We start from the raw sequence: 27,458 nt of genomic DNA, 5'->3' as shown, positions 1-27,458 counted from the left end.
AGCAGCAGAAACACCCGAGATCCAGCTGAAAATGCAGAAATGTAAAACAAAGAACAGCCCGTGACAAAACCAGAGCCCAAATCCTTGTACCCCTCACTTGAAAATGCCTCCCCAACCCTTCTTAGATCACTCTTTACACCCATCAGCCCTTCAGACCCTGCCCCAGGCAGCATTTTTAACCCAGCTGTCTCAAAACACTCATTACCCAAAATTAAGCAAGCAAAGTCAAATCCCTGCTCAATATATTCAACCCCTAATAAGTGCCCATCAGTTTAATTTCACAAAGTCACAACATGTGTTCTTATCCAAGAGAGAAATGATGACAAACACAGTGCAAGTTTATTCCTTTATTGATAAATGTTTTCCAAACTTTCCAAACTGGGCTGTTCAATTAAACACAAACTCACAAAAATACTTCCAGCCTAAAATCCTCAACGTCCTCTTTAGAAGACACAAGGGGCAGCTCTGTTCTGGCAAAGGAAAAAGCTTTCAAACCCCCCCAGATTCTGGTTTTGGAAACCTCTGAAGCACGAGTCACCTTTTTAAATAATATCTTTAAGATTAATTTACAAAATGCAATATAACTATGTGATAACAATGCATGGCCTTGAGATCTGCAGGACAGTGAAGGATCTTCACACATCTTGAGCCGATGTCTAGGAAGGGGCTATTTGGCTTCTTTGTATCCTAGAGGGGAAAAAGAGAAGTTACTCACGGCATCCCTGCTCCAGGCTAGAGAATATTCCAGCATTCCAAGGACTAAGGATTCCAGTATAATTCATACAGAGAAGCTGTTCATGATGATGATGATCAGAAATTGTTACCCACAAGAAACTCAATTTCTTTGCTAGACCACCCAGTGAAAATGAGAATGCTTATAATTCTTCACCAGCTTGAGTTGTGACATCTGATCGCAAACAGCTTCACAGAAAGTACTGGAGATGGCAATTCCAGAAAACCCACAGAAAAAAATGGATCATGAGGAAGAGGGATTCCAAGAATCAAAATCTTTATTCATAAATTAAACAAGCGCCAACTCCAAACACAGGTGACACCACTTGTGTGGACAGACCTATGCAGTGAAACATTTCCAACATTTATTATACCCTGAAGGCAGGTGGTTTCCAGGATAAGGAAAGGGCATTAAGAGCCTGTTTAGCCTCAAAAATCACAAGAGCTCCTTGTGGCTCTTTCCCAGATTAGCAGTTCCACAAGACTCATCCTCAGCGTGTCAGCTCCAAGGAACACCTCAGGGACTTCAACAACAACTTCAGATCCCTTAAATAAGCATCAGAATGAATATTTCTGAAGTTCTACTTAAGTATTCTGCTGGGAGAAACTACTGTAGGATTTTTTTGCTGTTGAAGAGTAGACTATAACCAGGTAAGTGCTGGTCACAGACTCACATGAATTGTTCACTAACAACTGTGTTTTATTTACTCATTCTGGGAGCTTTTCACCGAAGCTGAGGACTGGGACACTCACCAGTCATCCTGGTTCAAGAGGTAGCAGCAACCACACCCACTTTCTGGGCAGCTTCTTTCTTGGCTTGGTGAGCCTGCAGCACTGCCACGGCCTCCTCCACCTTGGGCACACAAATCCAGTGAGATTTTCTCCCTTCCCAGAGGCCTCCCACACACAGAAAAGGAACACAGCAGCTCACCTTGGACCGGAGGGACTCTGGAGATTCCAGCATGTGCAGCAGCTCCGAGTTGTCGATCTCTAGCAGCATTCCAGTGATCTTCCCCGCCAGGCTGGGGTGCATAGCTTGGATCAGAGGGAACAAACGTTCTCCTGAGGGAGGAAAAAGGAGTTCAGACGGATGGGTTTTGATCTTTGAAACCTGAGGGGATGAAAAAATGATGGGTGAGCAGTGGGGTTTTACTCACCCAGCATCTGTTTCTGCTCCTGGGGAGGGGCAGCAGCCAGCATGGAGGCTGTCAGTGGCTCCTGGCCCTGCACATGCACTGCAGGCTGAGGTGCCTGAAAAGGGCAGACAAGGGTTTTGAAATAAGTATGAGGCTAACTGCTTCATATTTAGACAATTCTAAGATGTTCCCTCCGAAAACACAAGCCTACAGGACACCTCAGCATCAGAAAAGGGCAGGTTTGGTGCACAAACATTCCCTGCAAATCTTGAGCTCAAAAACCTGGAATGTCACTCAGGGACACTGTAAATATCTTACAAAAACTGGATCAAGCATCATGAGATGTTGAGAAAACCAGGTGTGGACGGTGCTCTTCCTTTCAATGACACCCCAGTGAGAACTTGGCAAAGAGTAGACACACTTAAATGGTTGCAAAACTGGAACAAAGTACCAAGAAAAATATCCTGACAGCCAGTCTGGCTACAAAAGGGCTTGTGAGTACAAGACAGATAAACCAACCAAGATGCCCCTGGCAAAGGCACAACTGCCAGGTTTTTAAGTTCCAAATTAGCACTGTCTGGGTCATAAAAGTAGCTTGAAGTTCCTATAAAAACACTTCAGTTGCCTGTGAAACTGCAGGAACTTCCCAGCCCAGCCCCTGGTGGTACCTGCAGAGGTTGGACACCTGGGTGTGGGCTGCGGACACTTGAGGCATATTTGTAAGGAGGGACAGCTCTGGGAGCAGGGGCAGCTACAGGAGGACGGGGAGCCAAATTCTGTGCTGCTGTGCCAACACCTGCAAAGGAAGGAGAACACTGTGACACCATGCAAACAAGTTGGGATGTCTGGTTTTAATTCTGAATTCTAGCTATGCTCTGCAGGGTGATAGTTCTTTAGAAGCCAAAGTGTGGCTGGCTACTTCAGGAAGGGGCTGTTCACCCTAGAACCAATCCATAGATCTACACCTTTTGTTTTACAGCTGCTGACTGGAAAAAAAAACCGAATTTGGATGCTCTCCTCTGAAAGCAAAACCCAAAAGCTACAGAGATTTTTGAGTGGTGTTGCAGAGGTGTAGAGATGAGTCCCAAACCAGTGAAGAAGAACCCATCTGGATTTCCACTGCTGTGCTGTAGCACCGAGTGCCCCCACACCTGCACTGCACAGCGAGGAACGGGAACGAGGCGGGTGCTGGCTCTGCTCTTTGCAGACATCCCAGGTCTGACAACCACCTTTGGGAGTAAAAGTCAAGTGTCCACAGCATCCTCCTCCCTCCCTGAGAAGGGGAAAAGGTCAGGAAGAGACCCCTTCTTACCAACTCTCTGGGCAGCAGCGGGGAGGCCCCGGGAGGCTGGAGCGTTGGCGGGGGCCAGGTGGCGCAGGGCGGGCCGGGGCCCAGACTGGCGCATGGCATTCGGCATTCCCTGGAATCCTAAAGGAGGGAAGGAGGGGAAATCCTCAGAAAGGAAGCAGCTGGCAAGGCAGGACAGTCAGCTACATGGGTGGTGCATGGGGAGAACCAAAAAAAAAAAATAAACAGACTATGCTGGGTTGGAAGGGACACACAAGGATCAGAGGAGGAGCACAGGAGCATTCCCACGAAGGGAAGAATTAATTGTTCCTGTTGGGAAGTACAGCCCCCCCTCAAAGGGTTCTACAACCAAAACAGCCTCTGGCACTCTCACCTTGAGGTCTCCCTCCTTGCTGCCATCGTGGGTTGGGTCTCATCTGTGTCATTTGGTTGGGTGCATAGTAAGTGGGTCTGCTCTGAGCCTGGAGGAAGATCAGATAAGCTCAGAGGCAACATCCGAGGGCATCACAAACATTGTTTACAACGTGTTTTGGCAGCCGTTGCCAGGACTCAACACTCAGGCCGGATTAAGAGAACAGGCAGCTGGCAAGTCCCAGAATTAACTCCACTGCTGCACCCCTCGTTAGGAGTTGCTGCTTACAGGCACGAGAAAGGCTCAGCGAGATCAACACAGGTCAAAAAAAACCCCACACAGCAGCTCACCTGGGGCACAGCAGGCATGAAATACCCGCCAGCAGCAGGCTGGAACTGGTTGATGATGGTGTTGGCAGGCAAGGCCCTCATGCCAGCGATGCGCTGCATGTACTGGTTGGTGAGGTGGGCCTTCCTCTCCTCCTTCCTCTGTGCCAGGGCCACATAGAGGGGCTTGGAGCCCACGATGCGCCCGTTCATCTCTGTCACAGCTTTGGTGGCCTCCTCTGGAGAGGAAAAGCAGACAAAGCCAAACCCTTTGCTCCGTCCATCTTCCAGCATCACCTGCAGCAAAGATTCAGTTGCTAGTGGAGTAGCAGTACAGCTGAGCTGAAGAATCTGTAGGTTTTTTTAGATTTTTAAGTAGGAGATAACTCTGTTGCAGAGGTGTAGAGACAGGTTCTCATGAAGAGTCACCTGTCTGGATTTGCTCTGCGTTGCTGTCAGCACCATGTGTCCCCAGGCCCACACTGCACAGTAAGGAATGGGAAAGATTTGGTGCAGTTCTTAATGCACAGAGGAAAGTGCCATTTCATGCTTATCACCTCAAGCAAGCACGTTTGCCACTTCCTGCATCTCCTTTTGGCAAGAGAATGAAGTTCCCAGTAAAATCCCACTATTTACTGGCCAGGGTGTTGTCAGAATCACAACAACCACAGCCTTTAATCCCACGTCAGACAACAATTCCTTCTTCAGGCTTTCAAAATCCAAGTAACCCCCAAACCCCACGATACCTTGGCACTCGTTATTGACCCAAAAGGTGAGAACTCCTTCCTCAGTTTTTCATCATCTATAGTGTCATCTAGGTTTTTAATGTACAGGTTAACACCCTGGAAGGGAGACAACAGCACGACATTCACAATATTAAAAAAAAAAATAATAAATCTTAAGCACATCAACTGTTACCCATCTGCCAGAGCTGTAATTTATCTGAAAACTCTTAATTTAGCATCATGTTCTTTCCACACCACCCAAAGCTGAAGGTGATAAATGTTGCAAAGGCGTAGAGACAAGTCCCACTGTGGTGAAAGGGAGCTCGTCTGGATTTCCTCTGCCTTCCTGTGGCATCACCACATGTCCCCAGTCCAGCACTGCACCTCAGGGAGTGGGGGAGTTTCAGATGCCACCCCTGACACGACCCAGTTCTGCCACAAATTACAGAGAGCAGAGTTGTGCTGTCTCTTCCCATCCCTCCAGGGATCCTCATTTGAAAGTCAAGGAGACTTCATGCCTGTGTTGTCTCACATCCTCCTAAACGCTTTCAGTACCAAGACTAAGCCCTGATGCCCCCTTTGCCACCAAACACCACGGAGACACCTCTGTGTTTTAACCCGGGATGTCTTACAGGACAATAACCACTCTGGTAATTCCTTCAACAGACCAGAAATAGTCCTTAAACTGAGAAAAGAAACAGATTATTCACCTGGTACCGGCTGAGTCTCTCCTGTTTTAGCTGTTCAAACCTCCTTTTCAGCTCTGCCTGGCGCTCAGCCTTCTTCTGTGCTCTGCCCACAAACAGCATCTTCCCGTTGATGTCCTTCCCGTTCATTTCTTCCACTGCCTGCACAGAGGGATCGAGAGGAAACTCTCAGGTGCTGCAGCACGACAGCCCCTGGTCCTGTCAGCACAGGACTGCCCAGAGCTGACGTTGTGCCCCTGCCTGTCAGTCAATAAATCAGAGTCTGCACGTTACCTTTGCACTGCTCCTGTTAACGACAGGCTCATTAAAGACAAGCTGAAGTTATCACACAGATCAAGCTGACACACCACGGAACTAACTTGGAAATTCATCCCCACCCTTTCTTGTAATCGAAACTACATTTTAACAAGCATTCTGCTTAGAAAAGACCATTTTTGAGCAATGTTCTCGCTCTAGGTGCCCTCCTCCTCCCTCAGCCCTGCACTGTAGTATTTCGTCAGCAATTAACATTCTTGATTATACCACTGCACTCTGTGTGGATCTAGGAAACTGGAGGAATGCCAAGTTACCCTTGAATCTCAAGCTATTAAGGTGCAAAAGGTTTCCAAGTTCCCACATCTAGAAGAGGTCATGCCCGAGGCAGAATTTTCTTCCATTTCTGAAACAGGCTCCCAAGACAAACCAAGTTTTTCTTCTCTGAAGTTATCCAAGCAACATAAAAGTTGGTCCTACCTTGTTGGCCTCTTCATGCTTTTCAAAGCTTACAAAACCAAAGCCTTTGGATTTTCCAGTGGGGTCTGTCATCACTTTAACACTCAGAGTTTTACCTGTTACCAAGGGACAGGGTTAGTAAAATATCAAAAGTATTTCAAGATTATTAAATTCCAGATAATAGCTCCAGTCCTCAGCCTTAAAGTGACCCAGGTAGGGACTACACAGTAGCACTCAAACTACCACATTTCATGAAATTCACAACCTCAAGAAAAGTATTTCTGTATTTACCATATTTGCCGAAGAGCTCCTTTAGTCTTTCATCATCCATGTCATCCCCAAAGTTTTTAATATAGACATTGGTGAATTCCTTCGCCTTGGCTCCCAGCTCAGCCTCCCTCTCTTTACGAGACTTGAATCTCCCAACAAATCTGTAAGATAAAAAAAAAAAAAGAAATCCCAATAAACAGATCAGTCTTGAGAGTGAAAAAATAAATGTGTGACTTGCGGCGAGGCAAAAAAAAAAAATGAGTGTGCAGTAGGAGCTGGGAATGGGGACAAGAAAGGGTGACAGCAGAGGACAACAAACAGCCCACAGACCAACCAGAAAAATCACCTGTGCTGTGGCTGGCCAAGGACTCCCACTGGCCCTAGACAGAACCCACCCCAGCCCGCTCGCAGAGAGGTGGCAAATCAAGGCTCGGTCAGGGAAACCCACCAGTCCTGGAATGGAGGGGTAGCAGGCCATGGCTTGGGCAGGGTCACTCACCAGCCCTGGAGTGGAGAGGTAGCAGGCCAAGGCTTGGGCCAGGAGAACCAGTGCCTTGTGTGTCCCTGTTAATACCGAGATGCATCCCGGAGCATGTGAGCGCTGCTGCTGCCGCCTGTGACACTCACACTTTGCGGTCGTTGAGCAGCATGCCGTTCATCTTCTCGATGGCCCTATCTGCAGCATCCTGGGTCTCAAAGTGCACAAAGGCGTAGCCCTTAGAGCCATTCTCATCACACACCACCTGCAGGACAGGGAGCAAAGCCAGGTGTCAGTGTCCCTCCTCTGCCACGGGCCGGCGGGTGAGAACGCGTTACTGCACGAGGCAGTTCTCAACAGGGGTCAGCACCAGGCAGACACCACCCGTGTGTCAGATTCCTGCACTTCATGACCAAATTTGACGTAATTTCAGCAATCCCCGAGCTTTTGGTCAACTCTGCCTTTCAGAGATTCAGTTTTAACACTAAGGTGACAGGTTTGATCTCTGTAGGCACCATTCATTAAAGAGTTGGACTTGATGAGCCTCGTGTGCTACAACTCGGAATATTCTGTGATTCTCCCCCTTACAATTGACAAGAAGTGTCCTTTCCACCACCCACACTCAAATCTCCGATCATGCCCCAACCCTAAAAGAAGTGGACAATGTAACCACATCTCACCTTGCAGGACAAAATGTTTCCAAACGCCGAGAACGTGTCATAAAGTGCCTTGTTATCAATGGATTTGTCCAGGTTCTTGATGAAGACATTCCCAACCCCTGACTTCCTCAGGGAAGGGTCCCTCTGGGACCACATGATGCGAATGGGTTTCCCTTTGATCACATCAAAATTCATGGTATCGAGAGCTCGCTCAGCTGCAAGAGAAGCCAAGGACAGATTTCTGGGGTTGGTTAAAAAAATAAAGGTATCTGTGGGGTGGGCGACCCTTTTCTCTGAATTTTAATCAGCTCATGGAGGCATCTGGGGTGTTATCAGAGGTGATCAATGATTTTTAACTCAGTGTTTCAAGGGAGGTCTTTGCAGCACAGTTACTAAGTATATAAGAGGTTTCACAGACTTTAAATTTACATTATAGCAAGATATTCACCACCACAGCAAAAATGGATATCAAAATGCCTGGTTTACTAGCTGTATTCTGAATTATTATAAAGGTTAATTACTCCACCCAAAGAAGGAAAGGAAAAACATGAAACTCTGGTTTAAAAAAAAAAAAAAAAGAGTAAAAGAAGTGACTGTGTGGCTGTTTTGCTTTTCATGAAGCTCACATCTCCCCATCCTCATTTCTATTCAGAGAGAAGGATCATCTCCCTGTCAGGTCAGGGAAAATGTGCTCGAACACATGGCTGGCTGTGAGGACATGAGTCAGCCTCTACATAACTTACGTGGCCAAAAAATGATTCCCAAGTTGCTCAAGCTAAAAGATGACAAGAGAGCTGAGAAAATTCTAGGGGGGGGAAAAAAAGACTGTACACCCCATCTGATTAACAGGGAAGTGTTTAAACTCTCAAAAGCCAGCCCTGTCATTGTAACCTGCACTGAAACCCCCCTCCACGAGGCTATTTCTGCTGCCTGCTGGTGTATTAAAAGGATCATTACATACACACATCAGGATCTTGTTCATAAAATTGAGATGCTTGCACTGTTCTGTGCCAGAAAACACTCCCAGCATGGAGCGAGCAGAGAAGAAAGAAAGACTCTTAATTCCCAGCATGAGGCAGGCAAAGAGATGGAAAAGTCGTGCATTAAAATCAAGGAAAATTAACAGGGCAGAACCCAAGTTTGTCAAATTTGTCTGGCTCAGTTCTCCCAGGCCGCCTCCACCCTGTGGTATTTGCTATTTAGATTTCAGGAGCAAAAAAATTCGAGAAGAATTCCAATCTGAACACCTTGCACATGACTTGGCTTGTGCAGCCTGAGTAACTACTCAGCATGTCCCAAAACTACCTCCAGGAATTCCAATGGAATATTTCCTACCAAAGGTTGCACTCCCTACCCCCAATGCCAGCTTTCACTACTGCATGGAAGTTTCTGACTTTCTCATCCTTTGAGAAGTGGGGGGTTTTTTTGTTCTTGCTGCTTTTTAAATTGAAGTGGGACCATCACTGTTCTCCCCACACACATCCAATTGGAAACAAGCTCTGCTTGAAAAAAAAGAAATTACAATTTAAAGGACTCCAACAGCTCTGTTTAGACCGAGGTGTTAAATGCAATGAACTGCCAGGCTAAAATGATTCCTCAGCTGCTGCTCCAGGCCCATGCAAGCCCCAGGTTCTTGCAGCAGTCCTTTCCTAGTGTAGGCAGCTCAGCAGGCGACCCCGGTGCAGCTCGTCAAATTTGGCAGTGTTTATTTATAGCAGGCAGAGGTCCTGCAGAAGCATGCGCTGGCAAGGGCACAAACTGGGTGGATAACACCATTAGCAGCAGGAGCAGGCTCCTGCTGGAAGGTGAGGAGCAGATCAGGCAGTGGCTGTAACCAGGGGGAGCTGTGAAGGCTCTCCAGAGCAGTTAGCAAAGTTCCTCCCGGTTCTTCCAAGCTCCCCGAGCAGATACTATTGCACTGCTCTTTCAACAGGTTGCTACTGTTCCACTCTATTATTACACCGCGCCTGAAATTCGCCCAGACTTTTCTGGTGAGCGGTGAAAGCCCTACATGGATTCCCCGAGGGATGTGTGCCACACCCACAGGTGGAAATGCAACCCCCACTACAACCAGGACCTCAGAAAACCTGCAAGGGATCTGCAGGAGTTCTGTGAATGACTCACGCCAAGCACATGTGATTCATTTCCTTCATCTGAGCAAACACCTTCTCGTTTTCTTCTATTTAAGCCACAAAGCTTCAGCCATTTCAGTTCCTGTATCTGTTGCTCTCCCACTGGTTCCTGTCATCCTTCCAGCAGACTCAACTGCGGCTCATCCAGAACATTAAACACACTCACAGCCCCTTTCAGGCTCCCTTTTCATTTCATTTTCACCTGAACCCTCACTGCAGTTCGCCTCAGGCCTCAAGGGCAATTAACCTGCCTTAGAGATGCAGAGTTAACACAATGCTGGAATTAGTGGCTGTGCTTGGAGCAGCAGGGAGACTGATAACCAACCTCACACCCCAAGATTCACCCCGGAGAAACCCCAAAGAGGGTTTTTATTCTTCCCAAACCTCTGCGTTCTCAATTCATCAAGCAAAAAAGTCCTGACAAGGAAAGCACACGGTGCAAATTTAGCCACTTATTTTTTTAAAAAGAGATGGGGCATATTCAAAAGAATTAAATTCCTCAATCAGTGAGGTTAAAACAAAAATGCTGCAATGAAGCTTGTGTCAATACCAACTCTTCCCTTTTAGCTTCACAATTTGCCTTACACAGCTCCTCCTTTACACTCCTTTCAAGGAGGAAAACAAGTTTATCTATACTTTTCTACATAGACATGTATCTATTCCCAGTTCTGGCATCCTCCTTAGCTTGGGAAACATTGTGTTCTTCCTACACGTTCAGAACACCTTATCTCTGCAGCCAAATTAAAGTTTCTCTGTTTCATTAACCTGAGCTGTCATTTCATGACTGTCAATTTTTGGAATTCAATTGCATGGAACGCGTGAAAAGAGAAATTCAGCTCGTTTGTTGAGCTGTTTTCTTTCTCTTCTTCACAGTCAAAAAGAATAAATATTAACAACCACCGCTGAGCCTGAACTAGCCAGAACTTTGAGGTGTCTCCTTACCTCGCCTATCACAGGCTGACAGGCTCAGAATTCAGCATTCCCTGGTTACTACAGCGAGGAACTGCAATCAAAACCAGCAGAGCTCATTTTCCCTAAAAATAACCTCTCTGCAGCAGACGACTGCCAGTTAGACAATGCCTGTCCAGCATCCCTCCAGCGGCTAAAAAACTGTAAAGAAAAACGCAAATTTTGCCCCAGTTTGGACACAGGAACCTGGAGGTGCAGAGCATGCTCAAGATGTGACAGTGTGAGCTCCTCGTGACCCTGAAATGGGGAAGAGTTCTGGCTGCCTGATTCCTTCTGTGGACACAGGGGCAGAGTCCTGCTTTAGAACACACCAAAAAAAAAAGTTAAAACATTGCTTTCTTCAGGTTTACAAAGCCCTCACCCTTCAACAAAAGGTGCCAGGGAAGGGCAAACCATCATTTATCAACCTTTTAGCACCTACCACCAGTTCAAACAGAGCACAAAACCTCCTGATTACTGAAAGCACTTACTCTCAACCATAAATCCAACCAGATTCCTACAGGGCTCCCCTCAGCTTTTCTCAGATTTAGTGGGATGAAGCCCAAGTGCATTTCTGATTATGCATTCCTGGAAGAAAACACAGAATCCCTCCTCCTCTCAGGAAGCCTCATGCAGGCAAGTGCCACCTTGAAAGCAGTCCAAATTTCTGCATTTTAAAACAAAAACTCTATTCTTCATAGTCAAGTTTGTTTTGCAGAGACCTCTCCCAAACTATCTGTCCATGTCCTGCTGCATTACACGGAGTGCAGCAGCTAGGTTTTTTATTTCTGCAGGGTAACACACATGGGAGAAATTCAGAAATTCACATCTCTTCGTGAGGGCAGGAGGAGTTTTGACTATTCCCCTGTCCCGATATTCACTCAACGATTAGGTTTAAACCACTTGACCTTCTAAGACCTACCAGTAACAGGACACCAGTTACTTGCTCCAAGTACCACTTCGAGTCCAGGAGCTTCCTAAAATGTCTGCTGCCTTCCCCAGCAGCCCAGAACGGTGCAACCTCCCCCTAAATTCCTGCCTATTTATTACCATAAAAGATTACCTTAGAATACGTTTGGGAGGGCCCCCATTTGTACGAGGTGCAAAATGCTTCTGCTAAAGCACGTGGGACCAGCCACTGATCCCTTCTGAGATCACTCTTTGCTGCTTTGAGAGGATTTTATCTACATTTCTGCACCCCAAAATTTATCTAATCCAAGCTGGAGTTCCTTGCCGGCTTTGTTTCTGCTGCTTGTTTTTATTTCTCTGATCCTGCAAAATGAGATCAGAGCCTAAGGAAGGCAGGTGAGTTGGGATAACATTGCTCAGCACAGAAATGAACCAAGGCGGTTTTATAAGAGGCACTCAGGGCAGGATAAGACCACAAACACAGGCTCTCAGGTTCCTTCCTTCTCACTGAGAATCTTTAAAACACAAATACACTGCCAAAAAAAAAAAAAAGAAAAAAAAAAAAGCTTTTTTGAGAGAGCCATGAATGAGAAATTATGCAGTGGGGTGCACGTCAGCTTTTAATCAGCATGACAAAGGAAAGGATCGAAAGTGCTCAGTGAGATCAGTCCAAGGAAATAGCACCAGAAGGAACTGCCCTGGGAGACAGGAGGGAAGCTGTGCAAAAATGTAAAGTAAGATAAAACCTGCTACAGGCTAAAGGAAAGATTACTTGTTGCTGAAGTCTGTGCTGCTGTAAACTGATTCTGGATTCAAGGGAAAAGCTCATTCTCTTCTCTACCTGGATGCCTCGATCACACAGAGATGCTGTTAAACCCCAGCACGGAGCAATAAACTTGCAGCAGTCAGCAAGCAGAGCTCTGAAAACTGGGGCGGAAAACGCTGACCCATTTTCCTTCCAGAAAAGACGTGTGTTCCAAAATGACCTCTCCTGTCCCATCTTTCACACGCTGCTTCAGCTCTGCAACACCTGGCTCTGAGCAGGAAACAAAGTGTGGAAAAAAAAAAAAAAAAGAGAGTCTGGCAAGAGCAAAGTAAATGTGGCTTCTGCACACGAGGCAATCTGTTTTCCACGCATTGAACAAGGCATTTTATTTCACTTTAAAGCGAGAACACCGCTTCCCAAACTGGGAGGCACATCCAGCTGCTTGAATATTAAATTCATTTAAACTGGGGGTGTGTGGAGCAGCCACAGGATCAGCCACTTATAACCGAGCACTCAGCCAGGGCTGACTACTCTGAACTTTCTCTGCTAGGACTGGGTCCACAGAAACAGCTCCTAACTACCCCAGAACGAAGGGAACACACAGCAAGGATTATTTTCTTATGGGAGGAACAACAAATCTCTGAAATTTGGTATCAGTGCAAGAAACAGGCCTGTCTAAAAGAGACGTTATTACGCGCAGCCACAGCGCATTTTGTAGACACCAAGGAGCAAAAAATACTCTTGTGACAACCACCAGAAAGGGACGACTCACCCCGTAACGCTGCGGTGGGCAGCAGCACGGCACCGCGTGAATTAGCGGGGAAAAACAAAAAGCTGGCTGCAATTGTCACTTACCATCTGCGGGCTGCTGGAAGTTGACGTAGGCGTAGCCCAGCGAGCGGCGGGTGATCATATCCCTGCAGACCCGAATGGAGAGCACGGGGCCGGCCGGGCTGAACTTCTCATAGAGCATGGCCTCGGTGATGTCGGGGTGCAGGTCCCCCACGTACAGCGAGGCCATGGGGTAACTGCTGGCGGCCGTGTTCATCTTCCCCTCGGCGCTCTCAACCACTGCGGGGGGGTTTTCACTTGGGGTCTCTCAAATCAAGCTTCTTATAAATATTAATTCTAAGGGAAGCACTCGAACTCTTAAAGCCTAAGCTGCGGCCGGCAGAAGCTTGGGACAAGGGGGCACCAGGACACAGAGCAGCTCGAGAGGGTTGTGCAAGATTAAAAAGCAGCAAAAACACCCCCAAGTTAAGCCTCCCGCAGAGCAGGGTTCGGACAAGACGCCAAAATTCATACGCCGGCTCCCGAGCTCTTTGAGGCAAAAACCTCCTGAACACAAACGTCTCTTTTTTTTCTTTTTTTCTTTTTTTTTTTTTGTTCCTGCTTGGATTTAGCCCAGATTCTGCAGAACGGCGGCCCGCTGATTTTCTGAGGAAATTAAAAAAAAAAAAAATAAATTAAGCTCTAACACGCATTAATATAACTATCACTTTTAAAACCGGCTCGGCTAGACAGCCTGAAGGTATTATAAATAAAGCAAGAGCGGCCGTGGCGGCGCGGCACGCGGCGGCCTGAGGGAGGGCGGGCGGGCGGACAGGGCGCGGCCGCCGCCGCCGCCGCCGCTCTTCCCGGCGCACCGCGCTGCCCCGAGCCCTCCCTACCCCGCGACGCCGAACCGGGGCGGGGTCGGCGGCGCCGGACCCGACCCGAACTCACGCGTTGCGGCCGCGGCGAGCGGAGGGGCGGCGGTTCCGACCGGCGGCGGCGGGCGGCCCTTTATAGGCGCCGCGGCGGCGCGAGTGGGCCGCGGTGGCACCGAGAGGAGGCGGCCGGGCCCGGCCCGGAGCGCCCCGCGCCGAGCGCAGCGCCCCCCAGCGGGCGGGAGGACCCGCCCGCCTCCCTCCCGCCATTTCGGGGCCGCCGCAGGAGAGCGCGTTTGGGGTTGATCCTTGTTGGAAACGGTGTGGCTTCTCTGATTGGTTTTAGGGTAATAAAGGCAAGGAGGTGATGGAGGGGGGTCTGGCGGAGGGGGCACAAAGATGGTTTTGGGGGCTGGAGCATCGCCCTCATGAGGGGAGATTGTGGGAGCTGGGCCTGGTTATTCTGGAGAAGGGAAGGCTGAGAGGGGATCCCATAAATCCGTAAAATATCCCAGAGGATGATGCCAGACTCTTTTCAGCGTCGCCCAGCAAGGAGCAACAACCACAAGCTAAAACACTTCAACATCTAGACAGATTTAGGGACAAACAATCCCCTGTGGGCAGCTGGCAGAGAGATGGATCCACAGCAACAAACCCCATAGGAGTTTTTGGGGTTGTTTTCCCTCCCACCCCATCTTACATGTGCAGATGTCTCACGGGGCAGCTCAGTCCCACCACAAAACACAAAAAAGCCCAGGGAAGCCTCCTGGGGAGAGCGATGCCGTGGGGCTGGCACCAGGGGCAAGGAGCAGAGGTCGGGCAGAGGAATGCAGCAGGAGAGCAAACAATTCCTCTGGGATTACTCTCACTGCTCCCAGCTCTGGTTTTGGAGGTGCCGCTGGCAACAGGATGAGGAGCGGTCAGAGCTGGAGCTGTTCCCACAACCTCCTCCTCTCCAGAACATCATTTTTTTCCCCTCAAATAAGCACGAGTTCCCGCGGCGCTGTGCCAGCTCCCATCGCGGGCTGCCCTGGAGCGCGACCGAGGCTCCCGATGTCTCGCCGTGGAAGCGAGCGGTCAGTCCCTCTTCCCAGGGTGAGGCTTAAACGACTCCCAACAGAAAGCTGCTGGAACGGGAGCAGGATCCACCCCCCTCTGCCGCTGTCCCGTGGCTTCACGCTCACGAGATCAGCTCCAGGGAGACCCGTAATTATTTATTTCCAGCATCTTCAGCGGAGCGTGAGGACACGGCAGTGCGGGATTCAGTGATTCATCAGTGACCTTCAGGCTCCATGGCTGTCCTGTTAAGGGGGACTAAGATAGTCTGTAGACACTGGTTAGCTGGGCATTGTGGCTTTTCAATCGTTAAATTGCCTTTAATTTGCTTCAAAAGCGTGACACGACGCTATCATAAAAATGGGATATGATATCTTCCCCTTCACTACCGTGGAATAATCAAGAGCAGCAGAATAAAGGTAAAAATAGCGAAGCAAGTTGTAGGGATCTGCAGTATTTTCTGCCTCGAAAAAACACAAACGGCACGAATCCTCCTCCTCCTCCTCCTGGTCTCATCCCTCTCCGAGGCCGCACTGGTGGGATCACACCTGCCACTGTTTTGTGCTTGGCCCTTCACAGCTGGCACCTCCTCCGCTGGGAAACCAGGGACTGACACAGGCACGTCGCTGTGGAAGCGTTCAGCTCCTGCTTTGACAGCTGAAGTCAAAACACAGCGCGGCTCAGAGGAGCGTGTTTCCACATAAAACGCCCTTTGGCTGCAGCAGCCGCCGTGGCTACGCTGCGAACGGCGCTGATTTGAAACATATTTAGTGACATTTGTGTTCCCTCCCCGGGGACTCTGTGCAGACAGCCACAGTGTCCTGCTCCATCCTTTGCACTCCCCACACGGACGGATGGGTTGGGGGTACAAAACTGCCCCAGGGACCCCACTGCTCTCGGTGCCCTGAACACAGGAGTGCAGCTGCTCCTGGTGTCCAGCGATACCTGAGACCCTCCCAGCTGGCTTTAGCAGGACCTTCAGCAGCGCCTGGAGCAGTGGGGACATCTGTTAAAGGCTTTATCCGACCGATCCCCCCCCATCGATGGTGCTGGTGGGCGACCCGAAGGTCATCCAGGGTCCTCCCAAGCTGCTGGGCTGCCGTGTGTCTGAGCTGTGCCCCTCAGTCGTTGATGGTCACCCTAAAACCTCACCCAATTCTCAGCACAGACGGTGGGTTTTCAACCAAGTGCTGCTCCCGGTTTAGGATTTCTCCTCCTCCTCCTCCTCGGCTTTAGGATTTCACCAGCAGATGGCAGGGCGGGATTGCTCCACGAGCGGAAAGGAGGGAGAACATTTCACCCAGGGCAGACAGCAGCGGGGCTGAGATAAGCGACATTGTTGATGCAGGGGAATTTGGGAGAGCGGGGCTCGCTCCTGGAGCACCTGCTGCACGGCAGATCTCCCACGGCCTGGGAGTGTCCCCGTGCCCTCCAAGCTCGTTCATCAGGACCCTGTTTCGTTCCAGCCGTGTCGGGGTGGGAGCCTTGTTTGACACCGCTGTGCCACCCAGCCCACGCCTTCCCACAGGCCTCCCCATCAGGATATTTTTTTTTTTTTTTTTTTTGCCTGAAGAACGAGGATGAAGGGAGTGCACGGAGAGTTCGGGGATTTCCCTTGCAAGGTAGATCAAAAGTTGCCGAGATGTATTAGGGTTTAGGCTAAAGAAAACCCTGGGAAAAAAAAAAATAATAAAATGAAGCTGCAGTCCCGAGCTACTGCTCTATAATCACCGTGTTGCTGTGGGGAGAAAACCCCACGGGCCTGAACCGATGCCCTTCCACCCACCCCGGCTCCTGTTTGATCCGCGGAGATCAGGAAGGGGTTGTTATTTTTTTTTGTTTTCCACTGTCTCTGTTTTGTTTTAGCACTGTAGCCCGCGGGGTTGGTTTGTGTGCCTGCCTCCCACGGAGGGTAATTTGGTTCCTCTCTCTCTGGCCGAGGCCACACCAGAGCTCCCTCCAGCCGGGTCAGGGCAGCCCAGGCACCAGCGGGACGACCCGTCATCAATAGCCCCATTATTGCTCTTGAAGTTTCTCCCGGCTTCCAGACGGATGCTGCATTACTCCATCACAGCTGCAGTTGCTCCCTTCCAGCAATTCCCCACACAGCACTTAAGGAAGGGAATTTATGGGCGGTTTCGAAAGGCATTTTGCAGCGAGAAGGAGTTATGGGAAAGGAAGTTGAATTCCCACCATTCCCCAGTAAAATTCTCCCAAGCATCTTTCACGGAGAGGGATCGTTTACTGGTCCTTCCCTCAAAACAGAGACGGGCTCTCAGCTGTGGCTCTTTGTTTAGTCCAAAGCATTTCCCGACAGCGAGATGCCACAGGGGTTATTCTGGTCCTGGCTGCAAAGGGTCAGGAGACCAGGGCGAGCCCTCGGTCTGGCTGCACGGTTCTGCCGGACCCCAACTGTTCCCTGACACTTTTGTAGACCCTAAGTGAAATGATTTCTTCTCCAGTGGCGGATTATTGCCAATCTCAGGGCAAGCCTTGGTGAACACCCGGCTGATTTTGACTCGTTTTCCAAAATAAAAAGTCTTGGGGCCAGAATGACCAAGAGCTATAAAACAATCAGAGAGGATGTCACCTTAAAAGCTGCACCTTACCTCTTTTTTTTTTTTTTAAAGCTTTTCAGAAATCAAAACCTGCCACAAAACTACTCATCAGTGACCTTCACAGGTCCCTGCCGTGATCCGGGCAGGCTGGATGAGCAGATCGGATTCACTTCAACACTACATTTCACAACCAGGACAGGGCTTTGAAAGACTTTATTTGACACCTTTGCTGATGTCACAGCTCGTGAATCTAAGAGCACTGCACAGTGTAGAGTGAGGCCGTGAGCTCTAGTGCACAAACCAGCTGCAGGAACAGCCAGGGTCCACGAGGATTTCCCTCCTGTGACTTTATTAAAAGGGAATATGTTGTTCCTGGCTGATTCCTGCACTTGAGGACAAGGGTGAGAAGCAGCAGAGGCATTTCTGTATATTAAGTGCGATGACTTCCATCAAAACAACTGGGAGGGACTCACTTCCCAAACAGCGGCAGATAACACACATTGACATGCAGATGGCAGATACCATCTGCAGGAAGGAAAACAACAGCTCATCCACACAGCCCAACAGGCTGCACCTCTGACCTGAGGCATGGGAAGGGTTTCTCCCATTCAAAAGAGATCTTCTCCCACTTTTTAACCTTTCTTTGCACCGACCTTTTCTCTCTTTCCGTGTCAGAGTGCTGTAGAGGTGGGTAAGCGTTTGGGCATGCAGCTGGGTCCAGAATATTCTGCACACGTATCCCAGCAAGTCAAGGCACAAATGCAGGGAGCAGGTGAAGGGGAGCACTGGGACACCCTGCCTTGCCACCCACAGGACCTTGCACAGCGGCAGGGTGGTTTGAAAGCTTCAAGTTTCTGTTCTTTCTGCCCAAAGAAAAGAGGAGGGGAGGCCAGCTGCAGGAGCAGAGAGAGGTGTGATCTGCTGTGTCAGTCACTTAGGGGCACACAGGGCAAGGCAGGGAGAGCTCTCAGAGGACTCAGGACAAGTGCAGTGACACCTCAGTGGCTTTTGGTCCCGGCCCGGGGAGGGGGATGAGAGGTGTGAGACCCAAACATGGTGCTGGAGAAAGAAAACAGAGACATTGTGGGAGGGGAGGGTGAGGGAGGCACTTCAAATTCAGGCTGCTCCGACCCATTTTCCCCCTTCGCAGTCACAGCTCTTCAGCAGGGGGTGGAGGAGAGACAGCTCCAGCAGGGAGGCTGGCAGAGGGAAAGGCATTTTCTTCTCACTTTGGCCGTCAGAGCCTTCCCCTCCGTGACAGGCGTCCCTTTGAAATCCTCTGTCTCACTTCTTCACACCTCGGTGCGGGGCAGGGGCTGCACCCAGGCAGGGTTTGTGCCAGGAAGCCAGCACGGGCCCTGCAGCCACAGCAGGATCTCGGCCGGGCTGTGGGAACCAGCCCTGCTAAGCCGCTGCCTCACTCCACCTTAAGGGCACATAAGTGGGAAAAGCTGGTAATGCAGAGAGGAAAGCACAGGGATTAGCAGGCAGCCAGTTCTCTTCGGGAGCTGGGGGGGCTGGAGCCTGCCTCGTGGGTGCCAGCAGTGCTGGGCACGGGGTGGGAGCTGTGTCCATCCCGCCACACCAAAATTAGGTGCTGCAGCTGGGGGGGGACGCGTCGCAGGGAATCAGCACGAGCGAGTCTGGCTGGCAGCTCCGAGTCCCCGGGGAAATAACGACAGTATTTCGAGGCTGGCTGTTTTCCAAAGGAGAGCGAGGCCGGGTTCTGCAGAGGGGTTTGCTGGAGGAGGAACGGGGTTGGGACCTGCGGGTGCCCCCTCCCTCGTAGCCAGAAGGGTCTGGAGCGCGGCCTCGTGCAGACAAGTGCATGGAATTGTTTGTGATTTACGCTTGCAGGCGTCACGAGGGAGAGGACGTGCGATGGTCAGGCGAGGAGGGCGGTGCGAGGAGGGAGGGAAGAGCAGAGAGAATTTTCTCTACGGATCCTTGGCTTCTGCAAAGCAGGAAAGATGCCTTTTCAACCGAGTTTGTTTGTTCTCAGCCCTGTGGGGCGACGAGCGCTGGAGAACTCCTGTCTCCGGAGGGGAAGGGAGGGTCAGAAAGCCCCGATTTCCGTCGCCCAGGAGCGGCAGATCCTGGATGTCCCAACCCTGATCCCTGGTCCCTGCGCGGCGCTGCCCAAGACGGGAGGTGCCGCGTAAGCTGGCGGCACAGGGATGCCGGCAGAGCCTGGGGAGAAGAGGAACGTGGCGATTTGGCTGCTCTTGGATGAGGCCTCTCTCAGTGCTCCCACTGGCGACGGCATCCTGGGCACGGCTGGCACGGCTGCGGCCGAGCCGGCACCCCGGGCCCTCCGGCTGGAGGAGCCCATCCTGCCGGCCACGAAGCTCCGGCGGGATGGCAGCATCTCTCCGGGGACGCGGCGCAGAGGGGCCGGCCTCACTGCAGGGCTGGGGTAAGCCAGGGAAGACGCAGTCAAAACAACCGGAGCGGGAGCAGCCTCCCTCCTGGGGATCTGCACCGGGCCGGCGGCGCCGTGCAGGAAGGACCACGGCCAGGTGTGGATGGGCAGCAGGGACGACGTGGCCACGGGCGAAGGCTCCATTTCCGCCACGTAATTATTCAGGTGGGACAGGAGGCGGAGCCGGATGGGGTCGGCAGCGTTTTGGCCCTCGAGGATGCCCAGGTACCTGACAACTTCGGTGAGGCACTCGCGGAAGCCGATGCTTCGGTAATCCACGGCCAGAGCCCGGGCATCCAGGAAGCCTGCGGGGAGAGGACATGGGGGACGGTAAGGCCGTGCAGAGAGCACTTGGATTTCGCTACCCTCTCTAAATGCACTGTGTATTTCACTTGAGGCACTTTGCTGCCGTGTGATATTCCTGAAGCAGGCAGCCAAGTGGGTGTCCCAAGGGACTGGAGCGTGCATGAGAGAGGCATCTGTGGTTATCTCACCGGGATAAACCCGCCAGGGTCAGGGAGCCTCTTGCGCCGTGTGAGACCAGTAAGAGGTTTCATTAGCTGTGCTCAGGAAGGAGGGATTTGTTCCTATTGGATTCCATCAGTTATCACTGCTGGAGACGTGGGCTAGATGGGCCCTGGGATTACTGGGCTGCCTTTGCCAGTGGGATATTCCACTCAGGACAGTGACCCCTCAAGGCACAGCTTAGCACCACTTCCCTCTGCCTGGCTCCCAAAAATTTACCCTCCCTTTAAGCCAATGTCACAGGGCAGTGGCAGAACCCAAACAGCTGGGCTGAGAAATCTCAAAGCCACAGAAATCAGCAACCAACCGCTGATTTTCAGGCTTCTGCTCCCAACTTGCAGCTTCATGAGACCATAAGCAATAAAGCGGAGAATGTCAGAGCACAGTGAAGCGCTGGACCACTGTGCTTGACGGGGTCTCTCGTGACAATGCAGCCCTTTGTTGCAGTGCAGTCAAACTGAATATCTAAACAAATGTTCCAGACCAAGTTACAGCCCTGAACCAAAGCCTGGATGCCAGCAATGTCCCCAGCAAGCCAAAACTGGGTGGTAAGCAAGCCAGAGGCTTCTTTACTGGAGCTGTGATCTCCATCCTGTTAACTGGAACAGGACAGAGGGTCTGTACTGAGGTCTCAGTACAAATAAGAGCTTTGTTGAATTTTGCACAGGGCTCCCTCTCTCTTCTTATAACAACCAAGACACACACACACACACACACACAAAAAGAAGAACAGAAAGGGAAAAAAAAGCCTTGTTTATTTGCAGAGTCCTCATGCAGAATTCAGCCTCCGCAGGAAATGTATCCCAGGGAGGAGGTAAAGAGTTTAATATGGTTTTTCTGGAAGCAGGGCCGCACTTCTGAGCAGGAATAAATGAGCCTCTGGCAAAACAGCTTTTAGCAGGGGGTGTGACACCGACAGTGCTGTCCCTGTGGGGTGGGGGTTCACCATCCCACATACCCCAGTCTCCCAAATGGGTGCATGGGATGCTGACCCATCTGTAGGAAAATGCCCATCTGCCCTCCCTCAAAAGGCGTTTCCCTTGGGAAGCAGGCAGAGCTGGATGGAAGCAGCTTGCTGCTGCTGCTGATGGGGAATTTTCCTTCCAGGTTTGCACCTTCACCTCACCCGTGTGCTCCTGAGAGCAGTTCTTACCCGTTCCTCCTGTGGCGTGAAGCATTTTTAAGTGATCCACTGTCATTTGTAGAATTTCTGCCTTCTCCAGCTTGGAAGACCCCTGTGTTGGGAGCAGAAAGGGAAAGCCATTTGTCATTTTATGGTCCAGGGCTTTGTGCCTCTCAGGAGCCAGGGTCTGTCCAATGATTTCCTCCCTGAAACCTCCCTGAAGCCCAGGAGTGCTCAGAATGGAGCAGGGCATCCACCAGGGTTCTGTTTTTTACATCAAGCCAGCAGAAAAAAAAAAAGATCTCCTCCCCGATGCAGATTGAAAAATCCCCATTTCTGTGCTTCCTCATATCTGCAAAACGCTTAGATCGAATTCATCCTCCCCAGGGCTCCCGAATATTTGCTAATATCGTTACACCACCCCACTTCCACCACCTACTTACTCCCCGGAGCGAGGATGATAGGAAAGGCATAGCTTTGCTCCAGCCTTCCTCATTCTGGGAGCTGCACCCCAAAGCCTGCAGGCCTGGCGGGAGGGCACCAGGGGCTCACAAAAAGCACACACCCCCGCTGCCCAAACACACACCTGCTTCTCGAAGGCCGTGGGCACCAGGCGCCGCAGCTCCGAGAGGCTGCTGTTGATGCGGTCGCGGCGCCGCTTCTCGATGATCTGAGGGAGATTTTTCCAAGCAGACAGAAGAAACTTAGTCACTTACAGGCACAGCTGACAGATCTAAAGCCCTCCAGGTGCTTTGGAAGGGCCCTGGGGTGCGAATGTTTTTGGGGGTGCAAAAGCTGAGTGAAGAAACGTGAACTTGGGCGTGATAACCTCAGGGGAAATTGCTCTCCCCTTTTCTGCCAGGTTTGAGGACGAAACTCTGGGGAAAAATAAAATTGGCTTTGGGGAGAGTCCTGCAGGAGGGGTGTAAAAGTGATTTTGCACCGTGGATGGGCCAACAGCCCCCCAGTTCACCCAGGGGGACACCTGACCAAGGGACACAGCTGCCCTGGTCGTCATAAAGGACACTCACCCCTCTCCTCTTCTTCCTGGCTTGTATCTGAGATGTCGTGGTGGGAGACACAGACCTGGAAACATGGCTGGAAAGGAAGGAGAGGGGATCACTTCTGGCTGGAGAGCATCCTCTGTTTTACATATGTTTTGCACACGTTTGCCATCTGCAGTTTCCTCCCCCCACCCCAAAAAATGTCTTCTGTGGTTCCCATCTCATTTTTACCCACAACACAGAGCTCAGGAATTGGGGATGGGGCGCAAAGCAGAGACTTGAATCCCAGTCTCTCCCCTCCGAGAATCTCCCACCAGCCTGGGATAGATTTTGCACCAAACTGTCCATCCACTGCCAGGCACAATTCTTCAATCCCAATCTGTGGTGGCATCTCCACGGGGCTGGAAAAGCAGCGATCTGAGCTCCGGAGTCATGGCCTTTTTTTCCTCCGTGTGTGAACCTCCCGTCTCTCGTGTCTGAGCCCGCCCTGTCTGCCGGGCTTTGCATCTCAGAGCCACGATAGCAGGAGGGATCTGAGTTCTGGGATCCCAGCTCCCACCCCGGGAGGGCTGGCTGCTCCTCAGGGTGAGGCCAGTGGTGGCACTGATGTGGTTTCTGAGGGCTTCCCAGAGAGTTGCTTCCCAAACCACAATTTTCGGGGTGGGCTGGGATGTTCCGAACTCACGGACACCCCTGAACCATTCAGAGAGGGGCCGGGAGCTGGGCAGGGAGGACAACTGGCAGGAGGTGACAGAGCAGGGACCCTCCTGCCGGCTCACAGCTCTGCTCAGGGGACGAGGGACATCGTGGGGACAGGCTAAGGAGCAGGGCCCCACAAACCAGCAGGCTAAAGGCACCAAAGGTCAGCACTAGACATGCAGAGGGAGGCAAAGTTCAACCCTTAGGTCCCCATGGAGGTGAAGTCTCCACAACCATGGATAACCGAGCGTGGGAAACTCCCTGGAGCAAGACCCCCGTGGCTGAGGAGGGGGATGAGGCTGGCTGGGCCACCTCCCACCTCCCCCAAGCAGGGTTTGTCCCTCTGGAAAGCGGAGCTGGCTCAGGGCTCTTCCTGCGCCTTACGAAACTCGGAGCAGGGATGTGAACACGCACCCGCCTGCAATCCCGGCCAGCCCAGAGCGCCGCAGGGACCAGAGCTCGTGTCAGACACCCAAATCTGGAAAAGGGACACTTGGGCTCACCCCAATCCAAATGGTTTTTTTCGGTTTGACGAAGCATTTTAATAGGAGCCTATTAAGGATTTTCCTGCACAGACTGTCTGCAGACAGCCAAAAACTAGACCCAGCTCAGCCTATTAAAAATAGGCCCAAGCGAGGCACTTTCTGAAGTGGTTTTACACAATAACACGTTCTTCTACTGCCTGCCCTGCTCATCTCCATACAGGTCCCCTATTTGAATGTCTGCTGGGTGGGCTCTCTCTGGGCAGAGGTGCTGGCTGGCTCCACAGGTACTAACACGCATCACCAGCTACGCAGACACACACACACACAGAATGAGCAATTCTGGTGTGAAAATGGGCTCTGCGTGGACACTGGGGCGTTTTAGGTGCGGGGGGAAGGTGCTGAATTCACCTGGATATGCAAAGCAGGCACCCAAAGAAGAACAGTGATTTTTGAAATTCTCTCTGCAGAGCAGTGTGGATGCATTGCTCTTTGTGAGCTTCAGGTCCAGATGTGGAGATCAACACCCATCTCACTGCAAAATCTACTTAAAAAAATACATCTGGTGGATCTGAACCACATTAAAGACAGTGTGAGTGTATTCTCTGGTGATTCAAATTTCTGCATTAGCTCTTTGCTTGGTTTTATCATCCACAGCACAGCTTTGGCTGTGAACTGAGCAGATCTTGCACTTCTGCAGTGACCCCGGAGCCTAAACTTGCTCCGTGCACCGATCCAAGCCTCACACCCGGCGTGACTCATCCCCTCACTACAGGGAAACTGGTTTGCCCAAAGCACTCAACCGATGGGTAATGGGCTGGGAACCCCAGGCAGGCAGCCTCTCTCTGCTCTAATCACTCCTCCTCACTCCCCGCCTGGAAGTGTCTGATTTTTCTGGGTGCACCAGCATCCCATGCAGGATGGCATTACTTGGGGTGTGACCTCAGCAGGGCAGGAACAACTCTTCTGGCCGTGGATTTGCGTGACATGAGGAACAGCATCCACCTATACAAATATCCCCAGATCACAGCCAGCCTGGTTCTACCACTGCCTCGAGAAGGCAAACACATTAGCAGCACCGGAGAGAGATTAAAAGTTCATCATTACTGGTCACCGAAATAAAATATTGTGACTATTCCGGTATTTTACCCCTCGGGGTCCTATGGACTCTGTGCTGCACTGATGTGAAGAGGTGGGATATATTTCACCTGCAGCAGGAAAGCAGCTTAAATATTGATGCACTTGGAAACTGCAGAAGGGCTCAGGGAATTTCTGCAGGACATTTTGTGAAAGATGTGCCCGACTCTGCCGCGACTGTATCAGAAGCAGATTCATGGATTTAGTCCCATGAGAACCTGAGCTTGGCACCAGGCAGGCAGTTCCTCCACTCAGGATACCAAAGAGCAAGAGGGAATGAATTAACCCAAGGCCTCGCTGGATGCAGAGGGAGGGAGGGGGGGACACTTGGCTACCGAAACAAGAGTTCAAAAGCAGCTGATTTTTGGATGGGAACAAATAACAGAGCCTTTCCTTCATCCCCTGTGCCGCCTGCAGCCTCGGAGCCTGGGAGGGCTGACCCAGCCTGGGAACACGGGCTGCCAGCGGCGCTGGGGACGCCCGGTGCCAGGGGAGCCTGAGGGCATGGCCTGGGGAACCACACACGGCTCCTGCCCTCACCATTCCCTCACAGACAGCAAAGCCCCAGAGCTGAAAGCGCAGCTCGGCATCGATGGGACAGAGCCTGAGAGCTGCTCTGCCGAGGGGCAGCGCCAGGGCAGCCCTTCCCTGCCCGGGCTCCCTCCCGAACACATCACAGCCCCAGCTGGTGCGTTACGAATGCATCAGCAGAGCAGAAGCGTTTTTCTCATGCTAAACCACCCGGTTTTGCCCACATTGCCTGGGGGGCCTCGACTGCAGGGGTGTGGGGCTGCCCCATTTTGGGGTGCAGAGAACGGGCTCCTACTGCCCTTCTCCCACCTGGCAGGGCAAGGGATTCTCTTGAAGCTCCTAACAGCTTTAACACTTGTACGGCCACTTCGGTTTCCTTGCGGGGTCAGCCCCATGACCGGCACCAGCCCTGGCCGGCAATCTGGAGTCATCCTGCCGGTCCCCCCGCAGGACCAGCGCGACCCCGAGGGGTTAAACGAGGTGCGAGGGATTTCCCGGAGCGGCGGTGGCAGCGCCGGTGCCCTCCCGTGCCGTGCCCCGGTGCCCTCCCCGGTAGGCACCGAGCGCTGCCGCCCCGAGCGGCTCGGGGGGGAGCGGTGCCGAGACCCCGAAAACCCGCGTGGGACGGAGCCTGCCCTCACCTGTACTCCTCCTCCCGGCCCACGTCGATGGTGCCGTCAGACTCCGTGTCGGACGAGCTCTCCTCGCAGAGCCGCTTCATCCTGGCGGGGGGAGAGGCCGCTGGGCTCGGCGAGGTTGCCCCACGCGTGGCCCCGGTGGCCGCCGCCGTCCTTGCCCGCCGGTGCTCGGGGCACTGCTGCGTCCCTGCCCGGGCTCCGCCGCTCCGGCCCCGCACGGCTCCTCCCCTGCCCGCTCTGCCTCTCCCACCCTCGGCTCTCCTTCCCTGGCTCCCTCCCGGCACGTCCCCACCTCCCGGGTAATGGGTTAATGAGCCACCATCTCCCGGGAGTGACGGATTACGCGGCCGCGCCGGCGCTCCCCGGTTCCCAGGGCCCCCCCTCGCCCCTCCGCCTCCTCCCGCTCGCTGGTCGAAATCCCAAGTCTTCCTGTAAAAGGAACAGTCTGTGTGAACCGTCTCATGTCCCCCCCCCCCCTCCTGCCCACGGCCCCCCTTCCACCCGCTGCACATTGGCCTCAGCCCCAGTTTAAAGGGACCAGTGACCTCACTGGCAACAGAAAACCGTGGGAAAGAGATGGGACTGATAAAGCCTTGAGTTGTTTCAGGGAAAAATCAACATCCAGCCCCACACGCACACACATGTCTGCCCGGCTCCGCGCGGCGCAGGCACTTCGCAGGCTCGCGGCTCGGATGGAAAACCGGCTTCATTTCGAAGCGCCGTGCTGTTTGAGGACGCCGCTCAAAGGGCCCTCGACTGGGATTAATCAGCGGCCGCTGCCCAGGGCCGCGGTGGCAGCGGTGGCACCGCGCTCGGGCCACGTCTGGCACCGCACCGCGGTGGTCCCGCCGGGAGCTCGGCCCCCTGCCACGCTCCCACAGCCTTGGGAGCCTCCTCAAGTGCCAGCTCACGGCCGCTGCCAGGGCGTTTGACACCTTACCCCGTGACAACGAAACGGCCGAAGCCCAACTTTAGGCTTTGTAACACTGGGATGAATCGTTGTTTTCTGGTCTCTTTCCACGACGCTGGAAACTTTAACCCACGAGCCCAGCATCGAGGGAGCATCTCCCTTTCCCCGCTCCTGCAGGAAGGAGGCAGGAATCTGTTTTTCAGAGCCCTGCGCTGCTAAAATCCCCCCCAAGGCAGCAAAAAAAAAAAAAAAAAAAAAAAAAAAGCCCAAAAAACCGTGTGTGCGTGTGGGAGAGAGACAGAGGGAAGGGGAGGAGGGAGAGCGCTGAAGTGGAGGTTCCCAGTACGAAAATAATGCCTTTTATTTTGAAGAAAATAATCAGCGCTGAGATCTGGCAACACGTGGGTTTCCCAAAGCCCTTCTGCAGAGACCGCGGCGGCGATAAGAGCCCGTCGCCGCTCGGGCCAGCCAAGCCGCCCGTCCCCCGTGGCCTCCCGGGGTGCTCCCTTATCTCCCTCAGCCATCTCTGCCAGCTCACCCACGCCGCACCCGCCAACACCGAGG

The 27,458-nt window shown here is 52.1% G+C and overlaps 2 protein-coding genes and 3 non-coding genes across 6 annotated transcripts; all 5 read right to left on the bottom strand.

Moving 5' to 3' along the window:
- Positions 1 to 570: 570 nt before the first annotated feature.
- On the bottom strand, positions 571 to 13,989 carry PABPC4 (poly(A) binding protein cytoplasmic 4). 2 transcript variants are annotated; one of them, XM_066204281.1, is made up of 16 exons: positions 13,886 to 13,989; positions 13,016 to 13,597; positions 7,427 to 7,620; positions 6,896 to 7,011; positions 6,290 to 6,429; positions 6,020 to 6,114; positions 5,291 to 5,428; positions 4,602 to 4,697; positions 3,880 to 4,152; positions 3,551 to 3,638; positions 3,181 to 3,297; positions 2,537 to 2,664; positions 1,890 to 1,983; positions 1,664 to 1,794; positions 1,486 to 1,585; positions 571 to 687 (listed from the first exon to the last, which is right to left on the bottom strand). In XM_066204281.1, the coding sequence occupies exons 2-15, from the start codon at positions 13,206 to 13,208 to the stop codon at positions 1,499 to 1,501; spliced, it is 1,890 nt and encodes a 629-aa protein (XP_066060378.1). In that variant the 5' UTR covers positions 13,209 to 13,597; positions 13,886 to 13,989; the 3' UTR covers positions 571 to 687; positions 1,486 to 1,498. The 2 variants fall into 2 exon arrangements, with proteins under 2 accessions (XP_066060378.1, XP_066060379.1); XM_066204282.1 differs by lacking the exon at positions 13,886 to 13,989 and adding an exon at positions 12,236 to 12,430 and having other exon boundaries at positions 13,016 to 13,102.
- Positions 2,925 to 3,057, bottom strand: LOC136301601 (small nucleolar RNA SNORA55). The gene has a single exon (XR_010723906.1). It is a non-coding gene; the product is annotated as a small nucleolar RNA SNORA55 (small nucleolar RNA).
- On the bottom strand, positions 4,242 to 4,369 carry LOC136301602 (small nucleolar RNA SNORA55). The gene has a single exon (XR_010723907.1). It is a non-coding gene; the product is annotated as a small nucleolar RNA SNORA55 (small nucleolar RNA).
- On the bottom strand, positions 4,856 to 4,991 carry LOC136301603 (small nucleolar RNA SNORA55). The gene has a single exon (XR_010723908.1). It is a non-coding gene; the product is annotated as a small nucleolar RNA SNORA55 (small nucleolar RNA).
- A 3,630-nt stretch (positions 13,990 to 17,619) lies between the features above and the next one.
- HEYL (hes related family bHLH transcription factor with YRPW motif like) lies at positions 17,620 to 26,371 on the bottom strand. The gene is made up of 5 exons (XM_066204467.1): positions 25,988 to 26,371; positions 22,525 to 22,591; positions 22,080 to 22,163; positions 21,524 to 21,605; positions 17,620 to 20,150 (listed from the first exon to the last, which is right to left on the bottom strand). The coding sequence occupies exons 1-5, from the start codon at positions 26,065 to 26,067 to the stop codon at positions 19,480 to 19,482; spliced, it is 984 nt and encodes a 327-aa protein (XP_066060564.1). The 5' UTR covers positions 26,068 to 26,371; the 3' UTR covers positions 17,620 to 19,479.
- Between the last annotated feature and the right edge of the window lie 1,087 nt (positions 26,372 to 27,458).

The sequence above is a fragment of the Chamaea fasciata genome, unplaced genomic scaffold (assembly GCF_029207755.1).
Source record: "Chamaea fasciata isolate MVZ Bird 193981 ecotype frontalis unplaced genomic scaffold, bChaFas1.0.hap1 SCAF_26, whole genome shotgun sequence".
Classification (NCBI taxonomy): domain Eukaryota; kingdom Metazoa; phylum Chordata; class Aves; order Passeriformes; family Sylviidae; genus Chamaea; species Chamaea fasciata.
Note: the sequence above shows the minus strand (reverse complement) of the source record. Positions and strands in the feature narration are given on the sequence as shown.

Bases quoted from the DNA above. Each gene is read 5' to 3' on its own strand.
- PABPC4 (XM_066204281.1), bottom strand. From the start codon at position 13,208: ATGAACACGGCCGCCAGCAGTTACCCCATGGCCTCGCTGTACGTGGGG. The intron at 7,012-7,426 runs GTGAGATGTGGT...CCTGTCCTGCAG, and splicing joins GAAACATTTTGTCCTGCAAG to GTGGTGTGTGATGAGAATGG. The intron at 5,429-6,019 runs GTAGGACCAACT...CCCTCTGTGCAG, and splicing joins AGCATGAAGAGGCCAACAAG to GCAGTGGAAGAAATGAACGG.
- HEYL (XM_066204467.1), bottom strand. From the start codon at position 26,067: ATGAAGCGGCTCTGCGAGGAGAGCTCGTCCGACACGGAGTCTGACGGC. The intron at 22,592-25,987 runs GTGAGGGCAGGC...CTTCCTTTCCAG, and splicing joins GGCCGGGAGGAGGAGTACAG to CCATGTTTCCAGGTCTGTGT. The intron at 21,606-22,079 runs GTGTGTGTTTGG...CTCCCAACACAG, and splicing joins CCACGGCCTTCGAGAAGCAG to GGGTCTTCCAAGCTGGAGAA.